This window comes from Hemitrygon akajei, chromosome 17 (genome assembly GCF_048418815.1).
Source record: "Hemitrygon akajei chromosome 17, sHemAka1.3, whole genome shotgun sequence".
Taxonomy (NCBI): Eukaryota; Metazoa; Chordata; class Chondrichthyes; order Myliobatiformes; family Dasyatidae; genus Hemitrygon; species Hemitrygon akajei.
Window position 1 is genome coordinate 9,502,019 of NC_133140.1, and position 24,376 is coordinate 9,526,394.

Here is a 24,376-nt window from a genome sequence, read left to right on the forward strand (position 1 = left end):
GGTGAAGGTAACACACCTGTGTGGTTTGTCAGAGATGGGTGAAGGTAACACACCTGTACTGGGTTGTCAGAGATGGGTGAAGGTAACACACCTGTACTGGGTTGTCAGAGGTGGGTGAAGGTAACACACCTGTGTGGGTTGTCAGAGATGGGTGAAGGTAACACACCTGTACTGGGTTGTCAGAGATGGGTGAAGGTAACACACCTGTACTGGGTTGTCAGAGGTGGGTGAAGGTAACACACCTGTGTGGGTTGTCAGAGGTGGGTGAAGGTAACACACCTGTGTGGGTTGTCAGAGATGGGTGAAGGTAACACACCATTGTGGGTTGTCAGAGGTGGGTGAATGTAACACACCTGTGTGGGTTGTCAGAGGTGGGTGAAGGTAACACACCTGTGTGGGTTGTCAGAGATGGGTGAAGGTAACACACCTGTACTGGGTTGTCAGAGATGGGTGAAGGTAACACACCTGTACTGGGTTGTCAGAGGTGGGTGAAGGTAACACACCTGTGTGGGTTGTCAGAGATGGGTGAAGGTAACACACCATTGTGGGTTGTCAGAGGTGGGTGAAGGTAACACACCTGTGTGGGTTGTCAGAGATAGGTGAAGGTAACACACCTGTACTGGGTTGTCAGAAATGGGTGAAGGTAACACACCTGTACTGGGTTGTCAGAGGTGGGTGAAGGTAACACACCTGTGTGGGTTGTCAGAGGTGGGTGAAGGTAACACACATGTGTGGGTTGTCAGAGGTGGGTGAAGGTAACACACCTGTACTGGGTTGTCAGAGATGGGTGAAGGTAACACACCTGTGTGGGTTGTCAGAGATGGGTGAAGGTAACACACCTGTGTGGGTTGTCAGAGGTGGGTGAAGGTAACACACCTGTACTGGGTTGTCAGAGGTGGGTGAAGGTAACACACCTGTACTGGGTTGTCAGAGGTGGGTGAAGGTAACACACCTGTACTGGGTTGTCAGAGATGGGTGAAGGTAACACACCTGTGTAGGTTGTCAGAGGTGAGTGAAGGTAACACACCTGTACTGGGTTGTCAGAGGTGGGTGAAGGTAACACACCTGTGTGGGTTGTCAGAGGTGGGTGAAGGTAACACACCTGTGTGGTTTGTCAGAGATGGGTGAAGGTAACACACCTGTACTGGGTTGTCAGAGGTGGGTGAAGGTAACACACCTGTGTGGGTTGTCAGAGGTGGGTGAAGGTAACACACCTGTGTGTGTTGTCAGAGATGGGTGAAGGTAACACACCTGTGTGGGTTGTCAGAGATGGGTGAAGGTAACACACCTGTGTGGGTTGTCAGAGGTGGGTGAAGGTAACACACCTGTACTGGGTTGTCAGAGGTGGGTGAAGGTAACACACCTGTGTGGGTTGTCAGAGATGGGTGAAGGTAACACACCATTGTGGTTTGTCAGAGGTGGGTGAAGGTATCACACCTGTACTGGGTTGTCAGAGGTGGGTGAAGGTAACACACCTGTGTGGGTTGTCAGAGATGGGTGAAGGTAACACACCTGTACTGGGTTGTCAGAGATGGGTGAAGGTAACACACCTGTACTGGGTTGTCAGAGGTGGGTGAAGGTAACACACCTGTACTGGGTTGTCAGAGGTGGGTGAAGGTAACACACCTGTACTGGGTTGTCAGAGATGGGTGAAGGTAACACACCTGTACTGGGTTGTCAGAGGTGGGTGAAGGTAACACACCTGTACTGGGTTGTCAGAGGTGGGTGAAGGTAACACACCTGTACTGGGTTGTCAGAGGTGGGTGAAGGTAACACACTTGTGTGGGTTGTCAGAGATGGGTGAAGGTAACACACCTGTGTGGGTTGTCAGAGATGGGTGAAGGTAACACACCTGTGTGGGGTGTCAGAGGTGTGTGAAAGTAACACACCATTGTGGGTTGTCAGAGGTGGGTGAATGTAACACACCTGTGTGGGTTGTCAGAGATGGGTGAAGGTAACACACCTGTGTGGGTTGTCAGAGATGGGTGAAGGTAACACACCTGTACTGGGTTGTCAGAGATGGGTGAAGGTAACACACCTGTACTGGGTTGTCAGAGGTGGGTGAAGGTAACACACCTGTGTAGGTTGTCAGAGGTGGGTGAAGGTAACACACCTGTGTGGGTCGTCAGAGGTGGGTGAAGGTAACACACCTGTACTGGGTTGTCAGAGCTGGGTGAAGGTAACACACCTGTACTGGGTTGTCAGAGGTGGGTGAAGGTAACACACCTGTGTGGGTTGTCAGAGGTGGGTGAAGGTAACACACCTGTGTGGGTTGTCAGAGGTGGGTGAAGGTCGCCTAGCAGATATGTACAGTGCGTGATGTCTGAACGGCAGCCCCTGGCATCAGTTGTGATCAGCTGGGGATGGTGAAGAGTTCTTTTCACCTTCCTGATTGTTGATTTGGGTCCCATTTCACACCGAGGCTGTTATTCTCTGAGTTACAGTGTGAAAACAACACGACACGAGCCCATTTCACACGGAGGCTGTTATTCTCTGAGTTAAAGTGTGAAAACAACACGACACCAGCCCATTTCACACGGAGGCTGTTATTCTCTGAGTTACAGTGTGAAAACAACACGACACCAGCCCATTTCACACGGAGGCTGTTATTCTCTGAGTTACAGTGTGAAAACAACACGACACGAGCCCATTTCACAGGGAGGCTGTTATTCTCTGAGTTACAGTGTGAAATCAACACGACACGAGCCCATTTCACAGGGAGGCTGTTATTCTCTGAGTTACAGTGTGAAAACAACACGACACGAGCCCATTTCACACGGAGGCTGTAATTCTCTGAGTTACAGTGTGAAAACAACACGACACGAGCCTATTTCACACAGAGGCTGTTATTCTCTGAGTTACAGTGTGAAAACAACACGACACGAGCCCATTTCACAGGGAGGCTGTTATTCTCTGAGTTACAGTGTGAAAACAACACGACACGAGCCCATTTCACACGGAGTCTGTTATTCTCTGAGTTACAGTGTGGAAACAACACGACACCAGCCCATTTCACACGGAGGCTGTTATTCTCTGAGTTACAGTGTGAAAACAACACGACACGAGCCCATTTCACAGGGAGGCTGTTATTCTCTGAGTTACAGTGTGAAAACAACACGAGCCCATTTCACACGGAGGCTGTTATTCTCTGAGTTACAGTGTGAAAACAACACGAGCCCATTTCACACGGAGGCCGTTATTCTATGAGTTACAGTGTGAAAACAACACGACACGAGCCCATTTCACACGGAGGCTGTAATTCTCTGAGTTACAGTGTGAAAACAACACGACACGAGCCTATTTCACACGGAGGCTGTTATTCTCTGAGTTACAGTGTGAAAACAACACGACACCAGCCCATTTCACACGGAGGCTGTTATTCTCTGAGTTACAGTGTGAAAACAACACGACACGAGCCTATTTCACAGGGAGGCTGTTATTCTCTGAGTTACAGTGTGAAAACAACACGACACGAGCCCATTTCACAGGGAGGCTGTTATTCTATGAGTTACAGTGTGAAAACAACACGAGCTCATTTCACACGGAGGCCGTTATTCTCTGAGTTACAGTGTGAAAACAACACGACACGAGCCCATTTCACAGGGAGGCTGTTATTCTCTGAGTTACAGTGTGAAAACAACACGACACGAGCCCATTTCACACGGAGGCCGTTATTCTCTGAGTTACAGTGTGACTATTGTTCACAAAGGCTTATTCTCTGTGAACACAACACGGGCTCTATTCATCAACACTATGTTGAAGCTGTTTTCTTTGTTTCAGGGGTTTGCTGTTGGCAATGGACTGAGCAGTCTGTATTACAACGACCAGTCGCTGGTTTACTTCGCGTATTACCATGGACTCCTCGGAGAAGAGTAGGTATCGTATTTGAGGAATAATACCGGTCTGAGCGATCGGTATCTAGGGAGTGCCCGCAGTCTCCCAGCATTAGTGCCATAGACAAGACAGCGCTGTTCAATGTGATCCCATTCCAGGATGATCTCTTATTCCAACCACATCTCGAAGGTGATGACAAATCCAGCATAAACTTCTCTCCGTATCTGACCTTGGGATTGTGTGATGGGACAGTGTAGAGGGAACTTCTCTCCGTATCTGACCTTGGGATTGTGTGACGGGGCAGTGTAGAGGGAACTTCTCTCCGTATCTGACCTTGGGATTGTGTGACGGGACAGTGTAGAGGGAACTTCTCTCCGTATCTGTCCTTGGGATTGTGTGACGGGGCAGTGTAGAGGGAACTTCTCTCCGTATCTGACCTTGGGATTGTGTGACGGGACAGTGTAGAGGGAACTTCTCTCCGTATCTGACCTTGGGATTGTGTGACGGGACAGTGTAGAGGGAACTTCTCTCCGTATCTGACCTTGGGATTGTGTGACGGGACAGTGTAGAGGGAACTTCTCTCCGTATCTGACCTTGGGATTGTGTGACGGGACAGTGTAGAGGGGGCTTCATGTTGTGTAACCTGCGCTGTCCCAGCACACATTCCCGAGGCTGGACACAGTGTGGAGCTAGTCTGACTGAGCTTGGAAAAATTTAGGAAAACGACTGGATGACATTTGCCAGATAAATGGGGGGAGGTGCGGCGGGGTCTTAGGGAGTGGTTGTTTTAGTGTGGAGAGTTCTTTTGGAGTTTTCTGCCTGGATTGGGTTTGTTGGCGGCCGTTAACTGCATAGATTCTTGCTGGGGCCACTGGCAACTTGCCAGCTAGCTCTTTCACTCGGAAAGAAAGTTGTTCCCATGCTAACAGTGGGACAACACCACCTCATTGTATTTCTTGGTCAGCGGAGGTGAAGCAGCATTTTGGACATCTTGACCTTTTGTGGCCTGGGAATTCTTTGAGACGGATAGAACCTTTCCTGGCATTGGAATTTCTGGTGCCTCACAGGACAAGTAAGATCAGAGATCACCGCCATCTCTTTCTGGCGCTAGAGGTTTATTCATCTGTCGTGGGAAGAGGACATTGAAGGTTGGTTTACTGTCCGGCACAAAGGGATACACTACCAGTGTACTGGAGCTCTGAACACCTACAGAGCCATATGCGTGGGAAAGTGGGGCACTTTTGGAAGGACTGTACTTACTCCTGTTCCACCTTTGGCACCACTGTGCTGCCCCTGAGGAATCTGAGACTGCATGGGTATGGGGAGGGACAGGAAGCAGACATTGTGGGGCAAGAAGGCAATGAAGAAAAGCAAACATCTCGAAGCAGGCTTCTGACAACATCGAGCCTTGTACTGGGAACCTGGAGGTCAGGGGGAGACAGAGAGAAGTACATGAGTGGACAGGATGATGGATGTCGAGGGTACTGCTGCCTCACTGGTCCCTGTACCTGCATGCTCCTCCAGCCCGATGTTTACCAGATATTTCAACTGTACCCTTTAAGAAGAGGACTGCTGTGGTGCCCAGCATGACCCTGCACTGGCAAGGAAGTTAGAAGAGCTAGGAGCCTCCTTTGACTCTTCATCCTTACTCTGATGCCTTCTCAAAATGGTCTAGATGGTTCCTTGGCCGCACTGTACACCTCCATGTGAGAGGGTCATATGCTTGGACCATTGCCTTGTGCAGATGGAATTCACTTCTCTGCACTCGAGGCTGGGATCTGAGTACCAGCTGCTGGAGGACAGCCGATTCTCCACCACCTGGAGCGACAAGAGGATTTCTGCGCTTGTGGCTATGGTAACACCTCCAGTTTCTATGTTGGGAGTAAATTAGTGGTTGACAAAGAGGTGGGGCTCTGACATCGAGTGGCTTGACATAGGGTCCTATCTTGGTCTGACCACTGGGGATCCACAGCTGTGGTGGGAATAACAAGAGAAGAGGGATGTCCTGGGGGGGACGTGATGTCAGGGACCCAAATGCTGCAGGATCTGGACCATGGCTCGCTCTTACCATAGAACCATAGAACACTACAGCACAGTACAGGCCCTTCAGCCCTCCATGTTGTGCCGACCCATATAATCCTTAAAAAAAAGTACTAAACCCACACTACCCCATAACCCTCCATTTTTCTTTCATCCATGTGCCTGTCCAAGAGGCTCTTAAATACCCCTAATGTTTTAGCCTCCACCACCATCCCTGGCAAGTCATTCACAACCCTCTGTGTAAAAAACTTACCGCTGATGTCTCCCCTAAACTTCCCTCCCTTAACTTTGTACATATGCCCTCTGGTGTTTGCTATTCGTGCCCTGGGAAACAGTTACTGGCTATCCACCCTATCTGTGCCTCTCATAATCTTGTAGACCTCTATCAAGTCTCTTCTCATTCTTCTACACTCCAAAGAGAAAAGTCCCAGCTCTGCTAGCCTTGCCTCATAAGACTTGTTTTCCAATCCAGGCAACATCCTGGTAAATCTCCTCTGCACCATAGCTTCCACATCCTTCCTATAATGAGGTGACCAGAATTGAACACAATACTCTAAGTGCGGTCTCACCAGAGATTTGTAGAGTTGCAACATGACCTCTCTACTCTTGAACTCAATCCCCCTGTTAATGAAGCCTAGCATCCCATAGGCCTTCTTAACTACCCTATCAACCTGTGCAGCGACCTTGAGGGATGTACGGATTTAAACCCCAAGGTCCCTCTGTTCATCCACACTCTTAAGTAACTGACCATTAATCCTGTACTCAGTCTTCTGGTTTGTCCTTCCAAAATGCATCACCTCACACTTGTCCGGATTGAACTCCATCTGCCATTTTTCTGCCCGACTCTGCAGCCTGTCTATATCCTCTTGTAACCTTCGACCACCTACAGCTCCATCCACAACTCCTCCAATCTTCGAGTCATCTGCAAACTTACTCACCCATCCTTCCGCCTCTACATCCAGGTCATTTATAAAAATCACAAATAGCAGGGGTCCCAGGATAGATCCCTGCAGCACTCCACTAGTCACCGACCTCCAGGCAGAATACTTTCCTTCCACAACTACCCTCTGCTTTCTTCCTTTAAGCCAATTTTTTATCCAAACAGCCAAGGTTCCACTTCTCCCATGCCTCATGACTTTCTGGATGAGTCTCTCATGAGGGATCTTGTCAAATGCCTTGCTAAAGTCCATGTAGACCACATCTGCTGCCCTATCCTCATCAATTTCTTTTGTTACCTCTTCAAAAAACTCAATCAGGCTCGTGAGGCATGATCTTCCCTTCACAAAGCCATGTTGACTATCCATGAGTAGACTGTACTTCTCCAAATGCTTGTAGATCCTATCCTTAAGAATCCTTTCCAGTAGTTTGCATACCACTGACGTAAAACTCACCGGTCTATAGTTCCCAGGTTTCTCCCTATTACCTTTTCTAAACAAGGGAACTATATTTGCCATTCTCCAGTCCTCCGGCACTTCCCCTGCAGCCAAAGAGGATTCAAAGATCATGGCTAATGCTCCTGTGATCTCTTCTCTCAATTCCCACAACAACCTGGGGTGTATCATATCCGGCCCTGGGGATTTATCAATCTTAATGTTTTTAAGAAGATATAACCATATAACCATATAACAATTACAGCACGGAAACAGGCCATCTCGGCCCTTCTAGTCCGTGCTGATGCTTACTCTCACCTAGTCCCACCAACCTGCACTCAGCCCATAACCCTCCATTCCTTTCCTGTCCATATACCTATCCAATTTTACTTTAAATGACAATACCGAACCTGCCTCTACCACTTCTACCACTCTCTGAGTAAAGAAGTTCCCCCTCGTGTTACCCTTAAACTTTTGCCCCCTAACTCTCAAATTATGTCCTCTTATCTCCCCTACTCTCAATGGAAAAAGCCTATCCATGTCAACTCAATCTATCCCCCTCATTATTTTAAATACCTCTATCAAGCCCCCCCTCAACCTTCAACGCTCCAAAGAATAAAGACCTAACTTGTTCAACCTTTCTCTGTAACTTAGGTGCTGAAACCCAGGTAACATTCTAGTAAAGCTTCTCTGTACTCTCTCTATTTTGTTGATATCTTTCCTATAATTCGGTGACCAGAACTGTACAGATAGATAGATAGATAGATAGATACTTTATTCATCCCTATGGGGAAATTCAACTTTTTTTTTCCAATGTCCCATACACTTGTTGTAGCAAAACTAATTACATACAATACTTAACTCATAAAAAATATGATATGCATCTAAATCACTATCTCAAAAAGAATTAATAATAGCTTTTAAAAAGTTCTTAAGTCCTGGCGGTTGAATTGTAAAGCCTAATGGCATTGGGGAGTATTGACCTCTTCATCCTGTCTGAGGAGCATTGCATCGATAGTAACCTGTCGCTGAAACTGCTTCTCTGTCTCTGGATGGTGCTATGTAGAGGATGTTCAGAGTTTTCCATAATTGACCGTAGCCTACTCAGCGCCCTTCGCTCAGCTACCGATGTTAAACTCTCCAGTACTTTGCCTACGATAGAGCCCACCTTCCTTACCAGCTTATTAAGACGTGAGGCGTCCCTCTTCTTAATGCTTCCTCCCCAACACGCCACCACAAAGAAGAGGGCGCTCTCCACAACTGACCTATAGAACATCTTCAGCATCTCACTACAGACATTGAATGACGCCAACCTTCTAAGGAAGTACAGTCGACTCTGTGCCTTCCTGCACAAGGCATCTGTGTTGGCAGTCCAGTCTAGCTTCTCGTCTAACTGTACTCCCAGATACTTGTAGGTCTTAACCTGCTCCACACATTCTCCATTAATGATCACTGGCTCCATATGAGGCCTAGATCTCCTAAAGTCCACCACCATCTCCTTGGTCTTGGTGATGTTGAGACGCAGGTAGTTTGAGTTGCACCATATCACAAAGTCCTGTATCAGTTTCCTATACTCCTCCTCCTGTCCATTCCTGACACACCCCACTATGGCCGTGTCATCAGCGAACTTCTGCACATGGCAGGACTCCGAGTTATATTGGAAGTCTGATGTGTACAGGGTGAACAGGACCGGAGAGAGTACGGTTCCCTACGGCGCTCCTGTGCTGCTGACCACCGTGTCAGACCTACACAATACTCCAAATTCGGCCTTACCAATGCCTTGTGCAATTTTAACATTACATCCCAACTCCTATACTCAATGCTCTGATTTATAAAGGCCAGCATACCAAAAGCTTTCTTCACCACCCTATCCACATGAGATTCCACCTTCAGGGAACTATGCACCATTATTCCTAGATCACTCTGTTCTACTGCATTCTTCAATGCCCTACCATTTACCATATATTTCCTATTTGGATTATTCCTACCAAAATGTAGCACCTCACACTTATCAGTACGGATCCTACAGTCCCAATACAGATCCTACAGTCCCAGTACGGATCCTACAGTCCCAGTACAGATCTAGTACAGTCCCAGTATGGATCCTTCAGTCCCAGTACAGATCTAGTACAGTCCCAGTACGGATCCTACAGTCCCAGTACAGATCTAGTACAGTCCCAGTACAGATCTAGTACAGTCCCAGTACGGATCCTACAGTCCCAGTACGGATCCAGTACAGATCCTACAGATCCAGTACAGATCCTACAGTCCCAGTACGGATCCAGTACAGTCCCAGTACGGATCCAGTACAATCCCAGTACGGATCCTACAGTCCCAGTACGGATCCTACAGTCCCAGTACGGATCCTACAGTCCCAGTATGGATCCTACAGTCCCAGTACGGATCCTACAGTCCCAGTACGGATCCTACAGTCCCAGTACAGATCCCTGCAGAACACCACTCATCACAGAGCTCCCTATGACCACCACCCTCTGTCTTCCTTGAGCAAGCCAGTTCTGAATCCAACCACGTAGCTAAATCACCGTGGATCACATGTGCCTTAACCTTCTGGGTGAGCTGTAAGACTAGATTGCCTCCACGGGTAACAGTGATGGGGGTTCAATTCCCACCGCTGTCTGCAAGGAGTTTATAGGTTCTGCCTGTGACTGACACGTTCTCCGGGTCAGTGAGCTGTGGGTCTGCTGTGCTGGTGCTGGAAGCATGGGGACTTGCAGACTGCCCCCAGCACATCCTTGGACTGTATTGGCTGCTGAGGCAAACAACACATTTCGATATTTTGATGTAAATGTGACAAATAAAGCGAATCAGTAACATTTTATCTTTAATGGATCTCTCCCTATCTTGCATCCAGTGAGATGAGGAATGGCGTTAGGTGAGTTAGGGTGTGGGAGGGCCCTGGGCAAAGGGTTCTGACCTGCGATCTGGATCACATTATCTTTCTTTTCTGTTTTCTCTCAAGTCTCTGGTACAACCTGAATCAGTTCTGCTGCGAGGATGGAACCTGCAACTTCTACAACAACACTGCCGAGGCCTGCACTGATCGGGTAGGTGTAGGAGTCCATTCTTCCATTTCCCAAGACAGGCCACGCACAGGCAGTCTGCCTTAATATATTCTGCAACTTCTCCTGCATCATAAACGATAGGAGGGACTGCAAACCCGTGGCACAGTGATCACATCCACCTCAGAGACCTGGACTCAACAGAATCAGTCATCTCTGAGTAGTGGAGAGATCCTATACCCACTTGCTCTGCACAATCCACTGGGAGGGCAAAGTGAACTCACCCAACCCCAGGACAATATCATAAGACCACAAGATATAGGGGCAGAATTAGGCCATTCAGCCCATCAAGTCTGCTCTGCCACTCCATCGTGGCTGATATATTATCCCTTTCAACCGCATCCTCCTGGCTTCTCCCCATAATCTTTAAGACCCTAACTAATCAATAACTTATCAACCTTGGCTTTAGGGCAGCAATGAAGGTCCTCCATTTCTGGTGGTGTTCCTTCGTGTTGTCAGTAGCTTCTTTTTGGTTTTGACTACCATCAGTTGTGCGAGTCCCGGGTGGAGACTCAGGAATACTGTCACACTCCGATGTAGAATTATTCTTCATTGCTGTTTCTGTAACAATTTTGTTTTTACCAGTCAGGGTTGTTGGCTCTGAACTGACCCCCCGAACCTGGAGGACCAGAGGACCACTCTTAGTCTGACCTCTAACCTTTGACCTGTTGGCATGGGTGACCACCAAGACCCAGAGTTTAATGCCCCGACTCCAGCCAGCACAGCTCTCCAGGTCATTGAGGCACACAAGCCTCCAAATCTCTTTCTCTATCAATCTTTTTATTAGCTAAATAAAAGAGTGTGTGTATATATATATAAATAAACACGAGGATAATTATCGCAAATATCTATATCAATAACCGTTCAAATAAAAGGAAAATAAACATTATAAGGATCAAACATAGTATTAATTTAATAGTAAATAATAAAGAGAAAGGTAATTGATTCTCCTCTTATCCGTAAGACGAAAAAAAAGATAAAGCAACTTTTATAATTGAAATGTACAGAAAAAAACCCCAAAACACACAAAAAAAAAGAAAAAAAAGAACTGTGCAGCTCAAACTGAGAGTGAAAGCCAAAAAAACCTGGATAAGTCAGGAAGGATGTAATTAAGGTTGAAAGAGTACAGAGGAAATTTACAAGGATGTTGCTGGGTCTGGAGGACCTGAGTTAAAACATAGAACATTGAGAGGAGATTTGATAAAGGTATACAAAATTATGAGAGGTATAGTTTGGTAAATGCAAGCAGGTTTTTACACTGAGGTTGAGTGGGACTACCATCAGAGGTCATGGGTTAAGGGTGAAATGTGAAAAATTTAAGGGGAACATAAGAGAACTCTTCTTCATTCAGAAGGAGGTGGAATGAGCTGCCAGCGCGCATGGTGCATGCAAGCTTGATTTCAACATTTAAGCTAAGTTTGGATAGGTACATGGATGGCAGGTGTATGGACGGCTATGATGGGAATAGGCAGTTTAAATAGTTTGGCATAGACTAAATGGAATGAGGGGCCTGTCTCTGCTCTAATAGTGAATGATTTGGTACATCATGTAAGCTCTTTGGCAACCTCTGACTTATCTCCACGTATATAAAATTGACTTTTCAATTTCAAATGTAGCTGCTCAATGGGGTAAGTCAATAGCAAGTCATGCTGTGTTTGAAGTTTTACCCTTTCTTTATATAAACCTTCAGCAGGTGATACGGAATAAACTTTATCGCTTTCTTTAATCTTGTTAGTAATCACTGAAAGCTCCACTTTAGTTTTCTTTCTTATTGCTGAATATGAAATTATATGCCCCTAAGAAAAGATTTCATCGTATCCCAAATAACCAAATTTGACCTACGCTCAGTTGTATTTAATTCAAAAAATAAAGAGATTTGCTCTTTTATAAAACTTAGAAATGTTGACTCATGTAGCAGTGCAGCATTAAATCTCCACTGAGCTGCATTCCATGTGTTATCAGAAAGCTTCAGTGCAAGTTTCACGGGTGCATGATCTGACAGCGCAGTAACGTCATACGCACAACCAACAACAAAGGATACCAATCGCGTGTCTAACAGAAAACAATCAATTCTTGAATATTTATGTTGTACATGTGGGGAAAAAAACACCATATTCTAGTAAAAAGGAATTAATGCAGGACACAGCCTTATTAGGAAGGCACGGATAGGTCGATGACCTATCAATTGAGGGATTGAGACAGCAGTTAAAGTCTCTGCCCATGATCAACTTATATTCATTTAAGTTCGGCAGTGCAGAAAATAACCTCTCAAAGATGCAGGGCTATCTACTTTAGGTGTGTACACATGCACCAAAGCCACCTTTTGACCACATAACAAACCAGTAACAATTAAGTATCTTCCAATTGAATCAGTAACAGTATTAAAATGTACAAGAGACTTTAAAATTAATAAAGATAGACACGCCTCTGTTTTTTGATATCAGTGAAGAGTGATACTGAGAACCCCTCCAAAATTAAAAAAAAAACGTTTTCATCTTCCCTGTGGATGTGGGTCTCTTCTGCAAAAATAATATCGGCTTGAAATGTTCTCAATTTCTTAAAGACCTTTCTACGCTTCAAGCCGTTCAGGTTCCAGGAAATTCTATTAACATCCATACTGAGACTTTAAGGATTTATAAAATGGATCAGTGCGCCGAGACAAACCAAACCCGCAGGAGGAACAGAATGGATTCGAACTGAAAGGGAAAAAAACCCCAGGATTGACAAGAAAACCTCTCCGGACTGCCCAGTCGAAAAATCATAAACTAATAGTCCCAACCCCACCCCAAAGCCAGAAAAACCATCCAATAGGCAGATAGCATGCTAACTAAACACCCTAAACCCTTTGTCTCTAATAGGCAAACTCTTATTTTAAAAAAAAGTTATATACTAACACCGCTGATTCAAGACACAACATCAGATGCATAGAAAAAAAATCAAAAAATTCCAAGTATTATAATATCATGTCTAACAGAGGTTAAAACGTAGTTAACAGCAGCCATCTTAAATTTGTTTAATAAACCTTGATCATATATTCAAAAAACATTAACCAAGTAATATGATACGACTGACATTAAACTCTTACAGGTCCTAAAAGAAAGCAGAAGGAAAAAAAATAAAACCGCCAGACGATGTCTGGACCAACAAAAAACGTAAATTGAACTTTCAACGATTGAGCTGTAAACGACTCTCGGCTAAAGATTGAATTCAAAATTATGTCTAATAGATGTTAGCACATAGTTAAAAGCAGCCATCTTCAATTCACTTAGTAAAAATTGATCATATATTCAGAAATAAATAGATTTAAGCAAATAATATGTTGCGACATGTTAAATTCATACAAATCTTAAAAAAGAAAAAAGTACAAGAATCAAAGCAATGGCTATACAGACACAGAACATAGATTAAACTTTAAATGATTCAATTACACACGATTGTCAGTTAAGGATTAAATGTTGGAGTTGCTTGCAGAACAGCAATATAGGAGTTGCTTACGTGACCGACTTAAACTCATTGAGAAACTTCCGAGCCTCCTCAGGGGAATCAAGACGTTTAGTACGAGCGTTAGGCGGGAAAATGATCAACCGGGCAGGATAGCGCAAAGATGGACAAAGGTTTTTCTTATACAATTCTGCCATCACTTGGCGATATTTAATTCTTTCTGCATAAACATCAGGGGAAAAATCTTCAACTGTATGAAGCTCCACACTGTTGTAAGTAAACTTCCCCCACTTCCTGGCATCTCAAAGAATTCCTTCTTTAGTAGCAAAATAATGTAAACACAGAATCACCGCTCATGGTTTCATCTCAACCGATGGCTTGTTGCGGGGGATTCGGTGAGCCCTGTCTATTAACGGAGAGGTTTCAAGTATCTCACTAAAGAGTGAGTATAACATACTCGAAAAAACTTTTAATGGCTCACCGGTTTCCATATTTTCAGGCAAACCCAGTATATGTAAATTCATCCTTCAACTTCTACTTTCTAGATCGATTGTTTTCTTCTTAATTCTTGATAATTCCAACAAAATCTCAGTACTTTTCTTTTCCATGGTAGAGAACTTTAATTCCTGCTCTTTAATCACTTGACGTATTGTCTCCTGTTGTCTTCCGATTTTATTAGTATCCATTTTAAGTGTTTGATATTGAGATTCCAGATTCCTCAAAGATTCTTGGATGGCAGATATTTTTATCAAGCTTTTCATTAGCATTCATCAGAAGAAGCTGTTCCTGAACTCGTATATGGACCTTCAGGCTCTTTCACCTCCTCTGTGACGGCATTAATGGGAAACGGGCACAGTGACGATGTGGCCCCCCGAAGCCCCAGCTTTTGACTACGCCCTCTACGGTGTGGAGAGTTGGTGAACTGGTTTATTGCTGTCACATGTACTGAGTAACAGTGAAAACCTGTATTTTGCATAAATGCCAGAGGAACTCAGCATCTATGGATGGGAATAAAATTGACATTTCGGGCTGACCCCTCCAAAGTTGCTGTCTGACCTGCTGAGTTCCTCCTGCATTTTGTGTTTGTTGCTCTGGATTTCCAGCATCTGCAGAATCTGAGGGGTTTATTCCATCCATCAGTACAAAGGGAAGAGCTGTAAGAGAATGTTACAGTTACGGAGCAGGTAGACTGTGAGGTGCAAGGACCACGATGATGTGAGATCAAGATGCCTTGTTGAAAGCCTAGAGTACCGTAGGCTGGTCCTCCTGTCGTCCTGGGTTTGTGAATGAGTGGACGGTTGGTTTGGTCCTCATTCCCGGATGGTGAAGGACTTAGATCTGGTGGAAGGTAAATAAACCTGCAGGTGGGTTGACCTGAGAAAAATGATTTGTTTTACAGATCTGGGAAGTCAAGTCCATCATCTTCGACAGTGGACTGAATCTATACTCGCTGTACATGGACTGTGCCGGAGGAATGCAGAAAGGCACTGCACGCTTTGACACAGACATGAAAAATCTCTTCCAGTTTTACCAGTTTGAAATGGTGGTGGTATGAAAATCTTTTCCTTTACAATTTGAAAAGGGCCCACACTTGTGGAACTGGCTAATGCTCATGTTCCCTACATTGCATTTCAATGCACCAGTTACCACAGAGAGAGTTCAACTTGTGACATCTCACGAAATATCAGGTATAGGAGCAGAATTAGGCCATTCAGCCCATCAAGTCTGCTCTACCATTCCATCATGACTGATCCTTTTCCATCCCATTCTCTCTGTCAGATCATCAGTCCAGATTTCTAGTTTGTTGGTCCAACAATACTATTGGTTCAATATCATTAATGAAGTATGTCATTATTCATGCCTTTGTTTGTGTGCCGTGCTGTACATTGAGGTGGTAAAAGGAATGCAGTATATCGTGCTGCAATTGCATTGCAGACAGACAATAAATTGCGATGATCTTAATGAGGTAGACTTGGGGAACAGGGTTCAGCTTCGGCGTCAGAGGTTTGTTCAACAGCGGGACAGAAGTTGCCCTTTGCCTCACGGGGGATGGGAGAAAAGAGAATATCTGAGGTGGGGAGAGTCCTCGAATATGTTGGTCAGGCAGGCTTGTCGATCTGGCTCCCTCCCCCCACCCACTAGTTGCAGGGTTTCCTTGTTGTGTTGTTCGAGCCACAATGGTCTGTGGCTGCTTTAATGCCCTGTTCATCAGAACTGGATGATGGTACAGTATACTGTAGACCCCAGAGGTGTTTGACAAATCCGGCAATGTGCGCTGGGCATCCTGGACTCCGTGATGGGACCACTTGTTCTCGAGAGACTGCAGCTGCTGGAGTCAGGGGCGGTACACGGTACGCTGGGGGGACTCTGGGTCCAGCAGCATCTGTGGTAGGGACAAGGAATTGCCAATGCTTCACGCCCCATTGCTGTGTTCCTTCTCGCCCACTGGTACGCTGATGCTGCCCGGCTTGCCCACCAGATTGCTGGTATTTGCCACTTCTGGCTGAACCTGGCTGCAGACATTTTTGCCTTCTCGTTAGCATCAATTAGGCTTTTGATAAGGTACCCCATGCAAGGCTTATTGAGAAAGTAAGGAGGCATGGGATCCAAGGGGACATTGCTTTGTGGGTCCAGAACTGGCTTGCCCACAGAAGGGAAAGAGTGGTTGTAGACGGGTCATATTCTGCATGGAGGTCGGTCACCAGTGGTGTGCCTCAGGGATCTGTTCTGGGACCCTTACTCTTCGTGATATTTATAAATGATCTGGATGAGGAAGTGGAGCGATGGGTTAGTAAATTTGCTGATGACACAAAGGTTGGGGGTGTTGTGGATAGTGTGGAGGGCTGTCAGAGGTTACAGCGGGACATTGATAGGATGCAAAACTGGGCTGAGAAGTGGCAGATGGAGTTCAACCCAGATAAGTGTGAGGTGGTTCATTTTGGTAGGTCAAATATGATGGCAGAATATAGTATTAATGGTAAGACTCTTGGCAGTGTGGAGGATCAGAGAGATCTTGGAATTCAATTCCACTGGACACTCAAAGCTGCTGTACAGGTTGACTCTGTGGTTAAGAAAACATATGCTGCATTGGCCTTCATCAATTGTGGAATTGAATTTAGGAACCGAGAGGTAATGTTGCAGCAATACAGGACCCTGGTCAGACTCCACTTGGAGTACTGTGCTCAGTTCTGGTTGCCTCACTACAGGAAGGATGTGGAAACCATAGAAAGGGTGCAGAGGAGATTTACAGGGATGTTGCCTGGATTGGGGAGCAGGCCTTATGAGAATAGGTTGAGTGAACTCGACCTTTTCTCCTTGGAATGACGGAGGATGAGAGGCGACCTGATAGAGGTGTACAAGATAATGAGGGGCATTGATCGTGTGGATAGTCAGAGGCTTTTCCCAGGGCTGAAATGGCTAGCATGAGAGAGCATAGTTTTAAGGTACTTGGAAGTAGGTACAGAGGAGATGTTAGTTGTAAGTTTTTTACGCAGAAAGTGGTGAGTGTGTGGAATCGGCTGCTGGCAATGGTGGTGGAAGTGGAAACGATAGGATCTTTTGAGAGACTCCCGGATGGCTACATGGAGCTTAGAAAAAAGGAGGGCTATGGGTAAGCCTAGGTAGTTCTAAGGTAGGGACATGTTTTGCACAGCTTTGTGGGCCGAAGGGCCTGTATTGTGCTGTAGGTTTTCTATGTTTCTATAAGGATGAGGCATTCTGGGAGTCACCATTTTCCACCACTCGTGACATGGCAATGCTTTGATTTGACATGTTGGTCGTGAGGTTGTGCACTTCTGCCTGACCCGTGATGTTTTGCTGTTTAGCATGTGTAGCCCGGTGTCTTCACTTCAGCCAGGTGTAGCTATGCCTGCTGCCTCTTCCACGGATCCAATCTTCGTCACCCGCGTAACGCCAGCATGAGGGACTCACTGAGCTGTGAGGTTCCAGGTCCCAGTGCCGTAGGATTCCCTCATTTCTCCCATCACGCCGCAGGTCTGTGTGGTTTCCGATCTCTCTGCTGAGCCCCGTCCATCCCTCGCGTTCACATCAGTGCCAAACTCCTCCGCCTGATTCAATCACACAGTATGCGTGACACCTGTCCTGCAGCAGTGGTAGACAGAATGTACAATGGAATAAGAAATGCATGTTAAAAAGTATTGGAAAAACAGAGATTGTGTTCATTGTCCATTCAGAAGTCTGATGTCGGGGGAAGAACCTGGATCATTGAGTTTGTGTCTTCAGGTTCCTGCCCCACCTCCCTGATGGGAGCAATGAGAAGGGGGCATGTCCTGGGTGGTGGGGGCCTTAATGATGGATTTGAAGATGTCCTCAATGGGGGGTTGGGGGGGGGGGAGCTGGTGTTCATGATGGAGTTGACTGAGATTGCAGCCTTAATCCGATCCTGCATTTCTTTGGTATTGAATAGTTGCATGTATGGTCACAACTTGGAATTAATCTTCCATGTAATGAGCTGGGGTGGTTTGGGTTACCATGTGGGGGTTTCTCAGAGGTATGTACATCGTCACTGGCACACCACTGACACCCCAGTCTCTCCCTCCCTCTGCAGACAAGAGAAATGGCCAATCATCTGGACCCCCCGTGCATCAACGGCACAGCCCAGCGGAACTGGCTCAATCGTGCTGGCGTAAGGGCAGCCCTGAACATCCCAACACACGTCCAGGACTGGGAGCTCTGCAGGTGAGGCTGGGAGCTCTGCAGGTGAGGTGGGCTGGGAGCTCTGCAGGTGAGGTGAGGCTGGGAGCTCTGCAGGTGAGGCGGGCTGGGAGCTCTGCAGGTGAGGCGGGCTGGGAGCTCTGCAGGTGAGGCGGACTGGGAGCTCTGCAGGTGAGGCTGGGAGCTCTGCAGGTGAGGTGGGCTGGGAGCTCTGCAGGTGAGGCTGGGAACTCTGCAGGTGAGGCTGGGAGCTCTGCAGGTGAGGCTGGGAACTCTGCAGGTGAGGCTGGGAGCTCTGCAGGTGAGGTGGGCTGGGAGCTCTGCAGGTGAGGCGGACTGGGAGCTCTGCAGGTGAGGCGGACTGGGAGCTCTGCAGGTGAGGTGAGGCTGGGAGCTCTGCAGGTGAGGCTGGGAGCTCTGCAGGTGAGGCGGGCTGGGAGCTCTGCAGGTGAGGTGGGTTGGGAGCTCTGCAGGTGAGGTGAGGCTGGGAGCTCTGCAGGTGAGGCGGGCTGGGAGCTCTGCAGGTGAGGCGGGCTGGGAGCTCTGCAGGTGAGGCGGACTGGGAGCTCTGCAGGTGAGGCTGGGAGCTCTGCAGGTGAGGTGGGCTGGGAGCTCTGCAGGTGAGGCTGGGAACTCTGCAGGTGAGGCTGGGAGCTCTGCAGGTGAGGCTGGGAACTCTGCAGGTGAGGCTGGGAGCTCTGCAGGTGAGGTGGGCTGGGAGCTCTGCAGGTGAGGCGGACTGGGAGCTCTGCAGGTGAGGCGGACTGGGAGCTCTGCAGGTGAGGTGAGGCTGGGAGCTCTGCAGGTGAGGCTGGGAGCTCTGCAGGTGAGGCGGGCTGGGAGCTCTGCAGGTGAGGTGGGTTGGGAGCTCTGCAGGTGAGGCGGACTGGGAGCTCTGCAGGTGAGGTGGGTTGGGAGCTCTGCAGGTGAGGTGGGTTGGGAGCTCTGCAGGTGAGGCGGACTGGGAGCTCTGCAGGTGAGGTGGGCTGGGAGCTCTACAGGTGGGCTGGGAGCTCTGCAGGTGAGGTGGGCTGGGAGCTCTGCAGGTGAGGCGGGCTGGGAGCTCTGCAGGTGAGGCTGGGAGCTCTGCAGGTGAGGCTGGGAGCTCTACAGGTGAGGCTGGGAACTCTGCAGGTGAGGCGGGCTGGGAGCTCTGCAGGTGAGGCTGGGAGCTCTGCAGGTGAGGCTGGGAGCTCTGCAGGTGAGGCGGGCTGGGAGCTCTGCAGGTGAGGCTGGGAGCTCTGCAGGTGAGGCGGGCTGGGAGCTCTGCAGGTGAGGCTGGGAGCTCTGCAGGTGAGGCGGGCTGGGAGCTCTGCAGGAGAGGTGAGGCTGGGAGCTCTGCAGGTGAGGCTGGGAGCTCTGCAGGTGAGGTGAGGCTGGGAGCTCTGCAGGTGAGGCGGGCTGGGAGCTCTACAGGTGAGGCTGGGAACTCTGCAGGTGAGGCGGGGAACTCTACAGGTGAGGCTGGGAGCTCTACAGGTGAGGTGGGCTGGGAGCTCTGCAGGTGAGGTGAGGCTGGGAGCTCTGCAGGTGAGGCGGGCTGGGAGCTCTACAGGTGAGGCTGGGAACTCTGCAGGTGAGGCGGGGAACTCTACAGGTGAGGCTGGGAGCTCTACAGGTGAGGCTGGGAACTCTACAGGTGAGGCTGGGAGCTCTACAGGTGAGGCTGGGAACTCTGCAGGTGAGGCGGGCTGGGAGCTCTGCAGGTGAGGCGGGCTGGGAGCTCTGCAGGTGAGGCTGGGAGCTCTGCAGGTGACCCTGACCCGTCTTTGGGACGAGGACACACAAGTATCTCCACACTCACTGACCCTGACCCGTCTTTGGGACGAGGAACACACAAGTGTCTCCACACTCACTGACCCTGACCCGTCTTTGGGACGAGGAACTCACAAGATTCTCCACACTCACTGACCCTGACCCTGACCCGTCTTTGGGACGAGGAACACACAAGTGTCTCCACACTCACTGACCCTGACCCGTCTTTGGGACGAGGAACACACAAGTATCTCCACACTCACTGACCCTGACCCGTCTTTGGGACGAGGAACACCCAAGATTCTCCACACTCACTGACCCTGACCCGTCTTTGGGACGAGGAACACACAAGTGTCTCCACACTCACTGACCCTGACCCGTCTTTGGGACGAGGACACACAAGTATCTCCACACTCACTGACCCTGACCCGTCTTTGGGACGAGGAACACACAAGTGTCTCCACATTCACTGACCCTGACCCGTCTTTGGGACGAGGAACACACAAGATTCTCCACACTCACTGACCCTGACCCGTCTTTGGGACGAGGAACACACAAGTGTCTCCACACTCACTGACCCTGACCCGTCTTTGGGACGAGGAACACACAAGTATCTCCACACTCACTGACCCTGACCCGTCTTTGGGACGAGGAACTCACAAGATTCTCCACACTCACTGACCCTGACCAGTCTTTGGGACGAGGAACACACAAGTATCTCCACACTCACTGACCCTGACCCGTCTTTGGGACGAGGAACACACAAGTATCTCCACACTCACTGACCCTGACCCGTCTTTGAGACGAGGAACTCACAAGATTCTCCACACTCACTGACCCTGACCCGTCTTTGGGACGAGGAACACACAAGATTCTCCACACTCACTGACCCTGACCCGTCTTTGGGACGAGGAACTCACAAGATTCTCCCCACTCACTGACCCTGACCCGTCTTTGGGACGAGGAACTCACAAGATTCTCCCCACTCACTGACCCTGACCCGTCTTTGGGACGAGGAACACACAAGTGTCTCCACACTCACTGACCCTGACCCGTCTTTGGGACGAGGAACACACAAGATTCTCCACACTCACTGACCCTGACCCGTCTTTGGGACGAGGAACACACAAGTGTCTCCACACTCACTGACCCTGACCCGTCTTTGGGACGAGGAACACACAAGATTCTCCACACTCACTGACCCTGACTCGTCTTTGGGACGAGGAACACACAAGATTCTCCACACTCACTGACCCTGACCCGTCTTTGGGACGAGGAACACACAAGTGTCTCCACACTCACTGACCCTGACCCGTCTTTGGGACGAGGAACACACAAGTGTCTCCACACTCACTGACCCTGACCCGTCTTTGGGACGAGGAACACACAAGTGTCTCCACACTCACTGACCCTGACCCGTCTTTGGGACGAGGAACACACAAGTGTCTCCACACTCACTGACCCTGACCCGTCTTTGGGACGAGGAACACACAAGATTCTCCACACTCACTGACCCTGACCCGTCTTTGGGACGAGGAACACACAAGTGTCTCCACACTCACTGACCCTGACCCGTCTTTGGGACGAGGAACACACAAGTATCTCCACACTCACTGACCCTGACCCGTCTTTGGGACGAGGAACTCACAAGATTCTCCACACTCACTGACCCTGACCAGTCTTTGGGACGAGGAACACACAAGTATCTCCACACTCACTGACCCTGACCCGTCTTTGGGACGAGGAACACACAAGTATCTCCACACTCACTGACCCTGACCCGTCTTTGAGACGAGGAACTCACAAGATTCTCCACACTCACTGACCCTGACCAGTCTTTGGGACGAGGAACACACAAGATTCTCCACACTCACTGACCCTGACCCGTCTTTGTGACGAGGAACTCACAAGATTCTCCACACTCACTGACCCTGACCCGTCTTTGGGACGAGGAACTCACAAGATTCTCCACACTCACTGACCCTGACCCGTCTTTGGGACGAGGAACTCACAAGATTCTCCACACTCACTGACCCTGACCCGTCTTTGGGACGAGGAACTCACAAGATTCTCCCCACTCACTGACCCTGACCCGTCTTTGGGACGAGGAACTCACAAGATTCTCCCCACTCACTGACCCTGACCCGTCTTTGGGACGAGGAACACACAAGTGTCTCCACACTCACTGACCCTGACCCGTCTTTGGGACGAGGAACACACAAGATTCTCCACACTCACTGACCCTGACCCGTCTTTGGGACGAGGAACACACAAGTGTCTCCACACTCACTGACCCTGACCCGTCTTTGGGACGAGGAACACACAAGATTCTCCACACTCACTGACCCTGACTCGTCTTTGGGACGAGGAACACACAAGATTCTCCACACTCACTGACCCTGACCCGTCTTTGGGACGAGGAACACACAAGTGTCTCCACACTCACTGACCCTGACCCGTCTTTGGGACGAGGAACACACAAGTGTCTCCACACTCACTGACCCTGACCCGTCTTTGGGACGAGGAACACACAAGATTCTCCACACTCACTGACCCTGACCCGTCTTTGGGACGAGGAACACACAAGTGTCTCCACACTCACTGACCCTGACCCATCTTTGGGACGAGGAACACACAAGATTCTCCACACTCACTGACCCTGACCCGTCTTTGGGACGAGGAACTCACAAGATTCTCCACACTCACTGACCCTGACCCGTCTTTGGGACGAGGAACACACAAGATTCTCCACACTCACTGACCCTGACCCGTCTTTGGGACGAGGAACACACAAGTGTCTCCACACTCACTGACCCTGACCCGTCTTTGGGACGAGGAACACACAAGATTCTCCACACTCACTGACCCTGACCCGTCTTTGGGACGAGGAATACACAAGTGTCTCCACACTCACTGACCCTGACCCGTCTTTGGGACGAGGAACACACAAGATTCTCCACACTCACTGACCCTGACCCGTCTTTGGGACGAGGAACACACAAGTGTCTCCACACTCACTGACCCTGACCCGTCTTTGTGACGAGGAACACACAAGATTCTCCACACTCACTGACCCTGACCTGTCTTTGGGACGAGGAACTCACAAGATTCTCCACACTCACTGACCCTGACCCGTCTTTGGGACGAGGAACACACAAGATTCTCCACACTCACTGACCCTGACCCGTCTTTGGGACGAGGAACTCACAAGATTCTCCACACTCACTGACCCTGACCCGTCTTTGGGACGAGGAGCACACTGTGTAAATGGATGTGGTCACAGGGAGAACGTGCAAACCCTATCATCCAGCTGGCTGTTGTAATGCGATGTGGTAACTTCCACACTACCTTGTGTCCGCAATCATTGTAAAGACCCTGTCCTTCCCCAGTCCACGATGAAATCTGCCATTCTTCAGGTACTCCCTTGAAATTGTTGTGGTCTGTGCAGTTCAGCCAGACTCTCACTAATGTCTGGAGTCTAATGATGCCTCTCAGTGGTCAGGATCGGACTTAGGAGACACCTTGCAGCACGCTGGACGTTGTCTGCATCACTTTGACGGTAGGAAGTGGATCAATGGGCTGGCAGACAGCTGGACTTCTCCTGCCTTCTCCAAGTGGGCATTGTCCACACTGATGGGTGAACATTGTACCGAAGCCACTGGAGCAAATCTGTCACGCAGAGCTTACGGACAGTGATTCGACAATGGTTGTCCGTCCTGCCTGTCATGTTTGAGAAATGTTGTCCAGGAAACTTGAGGAAGTGGCCAGCTGTAGAGGAGCCCTTGAGAGTAACACTGGAATGGTTTCCAAGGAAACAGCAGGAATGAAAAAGCCTTCGTTGAGACTGTTTTCCCTCTGGATTATATTTCCAATATCTGCATCATTTTTGGTTCATGTATGCATACACGGTCACCTCACCGGCTAAATGTGCAGTGTTTCATTAAGCACGTCTGTGGCAGAGGGGAAACTAAATCAAGTGCCAGATATTTGAATGAGAACAGAATGAACAAAGGGAGGTTCCCAGTCCCAGGAACCAGCCCCAAGAGTCAGTTGCATCCTGATTCCACCCCAGTACTATAGCACAGTACAGTCCCTTCAGCCCAAAACATTGTGCCAACCTTTTAACCTACTCTAAGATCAGTCGAGTCTTTCCCTCCATGTCGTCCTGCATTTTTAAAATCA

General features: G+C 48.6%; 1 protein-coding gene across 1 annotated transcript in view; it reads left to right on the forward strand.

The window, feature by feature from the left end:
* Positions 1 to 24,376, forward strand: part of LOC140740964 (lysosomal protective protein-like) — a 230,604-nt gene that overhangs the window by 25,063 nt on the left and 181,165 nt on the right. The window contains exons 5-8 of the mRNA XM_073070604.1: positions 3,781 to 3,872; positions 10,225 to 10,309; positions 15,165 to 15,314; positions 18,333 to 18,463. Of these exons, the coding sequence (XP_072926705.1) occupies positions 3,781 to 3,872; positions 10,225 to 10,309; positions 15,165 to 15,314; positions 18,333 to 18,463 (458 nt within the window). The remainder of the gene's footprint in view (positions 1 to 3,780; positions 3,873 to 10,224; positions 10,310 to 15,164; positions 15,315 to 18,332; positions 18,464 to 24,376) is intronic.